Source organism: Lactuca saligna, chromosome 9 (genome assembly GCF_052625555.1).
Source record: "Lactuca saligna cultivar CGN05327 chromosome 9, ASM5262555v1, whole genome shotgun sequence".
Classification (NCBI taxonomy): Eukaryota; Viridiplantae; Streptophyta; class Magnoliopsida; order Asterales; family Asteraceae; genus Lactuca; species Lactuca saligna.
Window position 1 is genome coordinate 19,523,842 of NC_136425.1, and position 7,655 is coordinate 19,531,496.

Below are 7,655 nucleotides of genomic sequence, written 5' to 3' on the forward strand. Positions count from 1 at the left end.
ACTTGGTTCTTGCCTTTTGTATTGTTATCAAGTTCTTGAGTCCTTAAGGACTCTTCAATCCGTAAATGGCTTCCAAGTTGAGTTAAAGTCAATTCCTCTTTGTTATGTTTCAGATTGTGTTTAAAATCCTTCCAGGAAGGGGGCAGTTTGTCAATGATCACAGCCACGATAATGGCTTCATCCATTTTCAGATTGTGTTGAGCAAACTGTCCCAGAATCCTTAACATTTCATGGTATTGTTCCATAACAAGCCTGGAGTCAATCATCTTGTAACCTATAAAGTTACTGACAAGAAACTTCTTGCTAGAAGCATCTTCAGCCATATACTTGGATTCAAGAGAATCCCATAGTTTTTTTGCAGATTCAAAATTTTGATAGATATCAAAAAACAGAGTCAGACATACCATTGAGAATATGACCACGACATATGTAATCATCATTTTCCCACTTTGATCTTCTTCTTGTTGCCTCCAAAGGTTCATCTTCAACAGATTCCGGTAAGACTGGCATGAGTGTACTCAGAACATACACCACTTTTAGAGTGGTAAGGAGAAACTTCATCTTCTTCTGCCATCTACGAAAATCTTGCCCTTCAAACTTGTTCAGTTTTTCAAACTTACTTGTCATTTCCTTCACAGAATCACCACTTGCCATGATCACAGTTTACTTCGATTTTTGTTAGAAATATGGTTTAGTCGCACTTGGAAATCTGAGAATCGTGATAATCACTTTCAAATTGAAGTATTTGGGTGGTACTCTCAAATCCTCAATTGGATAAGACTCAGATAAAATCAAAGAGAAAAGAAAGAGAGAATGAGATGGTGTGATTTCGTGAGTACCAGAAAAGTGACTAAAACTGGTTATAAACCTTCCTTATCTGAAAAACTGTCATATAACAGTTTTTCTCAACAGTAAAAACTGTTATAAATCCGGGTTTTGTATAAGGATTAATGCAAAGTCAAAACCGGATCAAATATTCAAAATTTGGATTTTCTGATGCATTTTTAATATAGCAATATAACCCAAATAAAAAAATTTCCACGCTGACTTGGCAGCTCGACCCCCGCCAGGGGCTGCCGCCCCCTGGACCCTCGTTCGTTCAAGGGCTTTGCCCCTAAATGACAATATATTTTAATACTTGATCAAACTTAAACAAGTGTGTATTTCACATCTTCCTTACTTGTTTAATATTTATCAAGATCATTTTTAGTCAACAAAGTAATGTTACTACACTTAAATAACACTAATGATAACAATTCACCAACAATCTTTTTGCAATTAAAAAAAATCATAACTAAGTGATGGAGCTGAGATAAATAAAAAGAAAACCACAGCTTCAAACAACATTGTACATCCACACACCCGTTACTAACAAAAAAAATCCTAACATAAAATCATCTAAAAATAGGTTAGATTATATCTTAGGCTAATTTCCATTTATGGTGTAATACGAAGATCAAGGGTTAGTTCATTATACTAGCATAAGCAATTGGTGGTGGCCGGAACCTTAATAACTAATCGTCGAACCAACCATCTTCAAATCCAAATCTAAGAAGAAATATTAAACTTAAAAACCAAAAATTAAGAAAAACATTCCAACTTGCAAAAGCTTGATCTCCCCACTTGAAAAAGTTTGTTAGTTCTTTTGGGTTACAAAGAGTCGGAACAAGTGGATTGAATTATAGTCCCTTTCAGTTTAGATTTATATATTTATAGTCTAATTTAGTTTACTAATTATTATTAAAAGCAGTAATTAACTAATATTATATATAATGATATATAATATATATTAAATGTTATTAATTAATCATAAAACTAAATTTTAATATTTAGATATTGAATTCATATTAAAATATAAATAATTAAAAAAAAATACATGATACATGATTGTATATTTTGTTATAATTTAAAGATAATATAATTTATAAAGATATAATAACAAAAATATATAATACATATTCGTTAAAAACTAAACAATATAAAAAAAAAGTAATGAGATACAAAGGATTGTCATCTATGCATAGATCCCCGATAAATAGAAATTTATTGATAAAACATTTTCAATTATAATCGGTATCTGATTATGAATAATTTCGATAACTTTAAAAGAAAAATAGGTGCTTAAGTATTACTGAGATGTTGCAATATGATTTTTTATTATTAATTTAAGTCTTACAAAAAATACACATGATTCGTGATGGGGAGAAAAAAAAACAATCAACACTCTCAAGATAAAGTTTGGAAATAGAGCAATTCCTTCTTATCCTAATATAAGTTACAAAAAAATAAAAATAAAAACAGTATGAATTTTGATTTTTTTCAACTACTAAATATTATTTATGTTGACAATTTTTTTTTTATAAAGAAATGTTTGAAAAGAGAACCTAAGTTTGGAAAGGATTTATATAAAGAAACGTTTGGATTATATTTACAATAAAATTTAAAATGTAGATAAAATCTTAGTATTACCATATAAAAATAGAAAAATAAAAAGCTAGAATTCACTATTTATCCTTATTCTAATAAAAAAAATAGTTTTATTCTTCTTTTAACATGTGTAACCATATTAGACTTCATTATTAATGCATATTTTATTTTTCTTTTGCTAGTGTCACCATATTATGTCTCTTAATTAATGCATGTCACTTGTCAACCTATTGATTATTCATTTCAAATTTTAAATTTTAAATTTCACTCTAATTACATTAAATTAATAACATTAGATAAAAATTAAAATAAAATTAATACAAATTATAAAGTGATATAATTTTACATATATATTTTAATCAATGATTATAATTTGATATAACTAAAAAAATCTCTTAATTAATAATTTATTTAAAATAAGTGATTAATAATTTTGAACTTTTTTTTTACTATTAAAGTTTAATTAAATTTGTCACAGTGGTTCCCACAGGTTAGAAACTAGTTTTATAATATTTTTTGTAATGAGTTGTGCTATAAGTAACCCTCTTAACCAAATTTACTCCTTTAATATCAATTTAATCAACATTTTACTTATGATTTGACATCATTTTTTTTTCTTTTTTTCTTTTTGTTTTTTTGTTGTTTATTATTATTATTATTATTATTATTATTATTATTATTATTATTATTGTTGTTGTTGTTGTTGTTGTTATTGTTATTATTATTATTATTATTATTATTATTATTATTATTATTATTATTATTATTATAAATTTCAATAACCATAAAAAATTCGGACAATATTTTAAAATTCGGATAACATTAGAAATTCGAACGATATTATAAAATTCGAACGACAATATAAAATGGATCAAAAGTAAAGTTTGTTTTCAATCTACATAACGCGCCACACAAATGTGATACCTTATATGTTAACAACCATCGGCTAGCACATATCTATAAAATGTAAAAAGTAAATCGTCAATGATAATTTATATGGAAACAAGTGAATGGTTATTATGTATTTAAAATGTCATTAAAAGTTTACTTTTCACTCTCGATAGATGTATGTAATTTTATGGTTCTTACCGAGTAATATTTGGAGGTTAGGTGGTAGTTAGGTTAAAGAACATAATGAAAGATCTATATGTTCGTGTAATGATATTTTCTAATAACATGTGATCATATATCATCATACTTAATAGAAAGTTGACACTTATTGATTGTGTATTAATAAATCTTATCAATTCTTGTATTGGTTACACCTAACACCATACTTTTCACTATGACACCCACAACAATACATAGGAAGAACATAGGGATTTTGAAGTGGTTAAAAAACAATAGAGAAGTACATAGTCAACCATTATATTCCTATAAATTAGCAACAAATGTATTTCCTTTGTTTATAATAAAAATAATTATGTTTATAAATGATTTGTTAATAATAATATCCATTAGTTCCATAGTAATTTTCAAAAAAAGTCTCAATATTTTGGTTATCGGGTAATTTTCAGAAAAGTCCTAATGTTTTGAGCAAACTAACGAAAAAGAACAAAATACCGGTTACATCTACGAAACCGACAAAAAAAGGGTTTTTTCAAAGTTTTAGCCGGTATTCTGTATTTTTCTATAAACAAAAATTAATTCGAGATTTTTTTATAAAATATACTAAAATTTTAGGATTTTTCTGGAGATTTTATTAAGCTTAGGTATATGACAACCACATATTTCCTAAGCCGGTATATATATATATATATATATATATATATATATATATATATATATATATATATATATATATATATATATATATATATATATATATATATACCGTTAAAAAAAACTATTTTTCCAGAAACATAAATAAATACAAACGCTACTGAGTAGGGTTTTGCATGTCGTTTCACTAAATTTGACAATCTGATCCCGTGTGTCATGTAACAGAAGGAGATACGTAAATGGTCTTAGATGCAGACACGTGTACGGTAGATCTTCACCATTAGTTTCTATATATATCACCAAATGATTTCCCCAAGAACACCACAAGCTTCAGCGATTCCATTAAATCAACACTCAAACCCTCTTCAATTCACTCTCCAAATCTCTCAATCATGTCTTGCTGCAGTGGAAAGTGCGGTTGTGGCTCATCCTGCCAATGCGGCAGCGGCTGCAACGGGTAATTTTTCTTCCATTTTCGTCGATCGAGAAACTGTTTTCCGATCATGACTGATTCCTGCAATTTCTTCGATAATTGTACTGAATTTGAGTTTCTGTTTAATTACAGATGTGGAATGTACCCTGACATTGAGAAATCCGCCTCCACCGCCGTGATCGTTGATGGTGTTGCCCCCAAACAGATGTACGTAGCATTACGACGGCGATCCGTTTGATAAAAGTTCAAATTTTTTCTAAAATTTTGATGAGAATCGAATGGCGTTTTTTGTAGGTTTGCTGAGGGAAGCGAGAGCAGCTTCGTTGCTGAAGGTGGACATGCCTGCAAGTGTGGAGACAACTGCAAATGCAATCCTTGCAACTGTTGAGGAAGAAGGTCATATCAGGATTCCCCAAACAATCTGCAGTGTTTGAATTATGTATTTACTGTGTTTTAGCTTTTATGTTTGTGTGCTGAATAACAAGGAACTATATGCCATTTGATTTCTTTGATTTCAATTTCTGAATTCTATGTGATTTGGAAATATGAAAGATTAGGGTTAAGTCTATGGCTACTTTGTTTGCTTTATGTGTTAAAAATCATCGTTATAAAATATTAATGGCTCAATGCTCTTGTTTGGGAATCATCAACAGATTTTGTTTCTTCTTCCTACATACTAATAACTGATTATTTGCATTTTTCATGCAAATTCTGTTTTCTATGAGTTGATATATTTTATTTATGAAAAAAAATATATATCAATAGTGCGACTTGAATGTTAGTATCATAACACAAGTAGGTATGTCACGTTCTTGATTTTTTATTTTTAACAAAAGTGAGGAAAAGAAAACGGAAATGAATAAAAGTTAACTTGTGTTTCTAAATTAAAAAGGAATAAGAAAAGATACTTTTTAATGTCTTCGAGTTCGATTGAAGGGGAAGAAAAGCTCATACAAGTTTGTGGTTGATAATATAATCTTAGTAAAATAGAATATTTTGATCATGGGAGGGAAAATTTCAGAAAAGTCTATGTTTGTAAACAATATTTTTTATCGGTACACCACAGTAGTTCATGTTTTAGAGGGTTCACAATGATCTTCTATAATAAATGAAGTGTTTTTTTATCACATGTTTTTTTATCATTCATTTAGACACATAGTATTTTTTAAAAATTTTAAAATTTATATTTTTCACTTGTAGCTTTATTATATTTTTTTATTATATAAAATTAAATTTCCATATTTAATATGTAAGGTAATTTATGTAAACTATTTATTAAAAATAGTTTATATATGTAATGTATTCAATACATTAAAGTCTTATTGATTTTAATAATTTAAATTTTTTTATTTTTCCTATAAATTCAAACTTTTTAAATTGTTAAAATTTTATATTTATTTTTTTAATTAAACCCATGTAATACATAGGTTTCACACCTAGTCATTAATAAATGAAGGTTTTTTTTGCCACATGTCATCTTCTCCTTCATTTGGACATATGATATTTTTTAGATTTTTTGAATTTTTTTTATTTTTCACTTGTCATTTTATTGTAATTTTCATTTTATTAAATTAAAATTTCACATTTAATATATAAGATATTTATTAGAAATGATTTATATATGTAATGTATTCAATGTATTAAAGTCTCATTAATTTTAATAATTTTTTTTTATTTTTCTTATAAATTCAAACTTCTTAAATTGTTAAAATTTCATATTTAATTTTTTTTAAATAAACCCATATAATACATGGGTCTTAAAACATGATTAAAAAATAGTTATCATGTATGGATAAAAAATATTATATACACATCAATTCCCTAATAATTATGTACAAAGAAAATTATAAAAAATATTATATACAAATCAATTACTAATAATTATGTACAAAGAAAATTTCAAGAATATAATTTTAGGTCCCTAGACACCAAACCGAGTTTGCCACATGGAAGGTTGGCTATTTGACAAATGTTAGTCTTTTTGTTAATTTATTTCTCTTTATGTTTCATTATCTAGTTCATGACCGCATTTCTATGCGACTAATATATTACTTTTTCAGAAATTTCTTTTAAAATGTTACATATATTTGACAAAGATATATGTGCATGTATAAAAGCAACATTTTTTTTCTTTTGTGAAGTTGATACTTACATAATCAAAGTTGGCCATGATATGACTTTTAACGTACTTAATTCAAAATGGGAACATATATTCATTTGATTTTGAGTTTATACCTTTATTTTCTAGAAATGCCGCGTCAATTTTGTTAGTAAAAAACTTTACTTTCCATTGTCTTTTATTTAAGAATTAGTTCCATTTAGGGATGAGCATCAGAACCGAGTACCCGCTTTTGGAATCGGAACTGCCGGTTTTGGAACGGAAACCGCCTTAGGCGGTTCCGGTTCCGGTTCCTAAAGTTATGGAACCGCCTTAAGCGGTTCCGGTTCCGGTTCTCGTTTTTTCGGAACCGCTACCCGCTGGGTACCCGCCGGAACCGGTTTATATATATATATATATATATATATATATATATATATATATATATATATATATATATATATATATATATATATATATATATATATATATATATATATATATATATATATAAACGTGTGTTACTTAGACCGGTTTAGAATATATTGGTACGATTTTATCCGTCTTTGGTCCGAATTGATTTGATTCAGATCGAACTAAATTGTGGTTTTGTCAAAAAAAGTTAACAAAATTAATGCGACCGGGTTACTCGCTCCCGGAACCGGAACCGCCGGTTCCGGGACTGGTTCCAAACATTTAAGAACTGCCTAGAGCGGTTCCGGTTCCGGTTCTAACTTTCTAGGAACCGCCGGTTCCGGTTCCGGTTCCGGTTTTCGCCAAATGAGGCGGGTACCCGCCTACGCTCATCCCTAGTTCCATTTATATGTGAAATTTAACTAGCTTGATATTATAATGGAACACATTTCTTTCATTATATGAATCTGTCAATGGAATGTATGAAAAAGTATTGAAATGTAGGCATGTGTACAAAATATAAAGTACATAATTATTACGTGTATAGAATTGAAACAGGTT

The 7,655-nt window shown here is 28.0% G+C and overlaps 1 protein-coding gene across 1 annotated transcript; it reads left to right on the forward strand.

The window, feature by feature from the left end:
* The first annotated feature begins 4,450 nt into the window (after positions 1–4,450).
* LOC145014469 (metallothionein-like protein type 2) lies at positions 4,451–5,228 on the forward strand. The gene is made up of 3 exons (XM_078972840.1): positions 4,451–4,606; positions 4,715–4,789; positions 4,877–5,228. Exons 1-3 carry the CDS (start codon positions 4,542–4,544, stop codon positions 4,968–4,970), a joined length of 234 nt encoding a protein of 77 aa, XP_078828966.1. The 5' UTR covers positions 4,451–4,541; the 3' UTR covers positions 4,971–5,228.
* The last annotated feature ends 2,427 nt before the right edge of the window (positions 5,229–7,655 follow it).

What these genes read in the sequence shown, in the direction of transcription:
- LOC145014469 (XM_078972840.1), top strand. Translation starts at nt 4,542, where the DNA reads ATGTCTTGCTGCAGTGGAAAGTGCGGTTGTGGCTCATCCTGCCAATGC. An exon ending in TGCGGCAGCGGCTGCAACGG is followed by an intron (nt 4,607 to 4,714) that starts GTAATTTTTCTT and finishes GTTTAATTACAG; the next exon opens with ATGTGGAATGTACCCTGACA. An exon ending in GGTGTTGCCCCCAAACAGAT is followed by an intron (nt 4,790 to 4,876) that starts GTACGTAGCATT and finishes CGTTTTTTGTAG; the next exon opens with GTTTGCTGAGGGAAGCGAGA.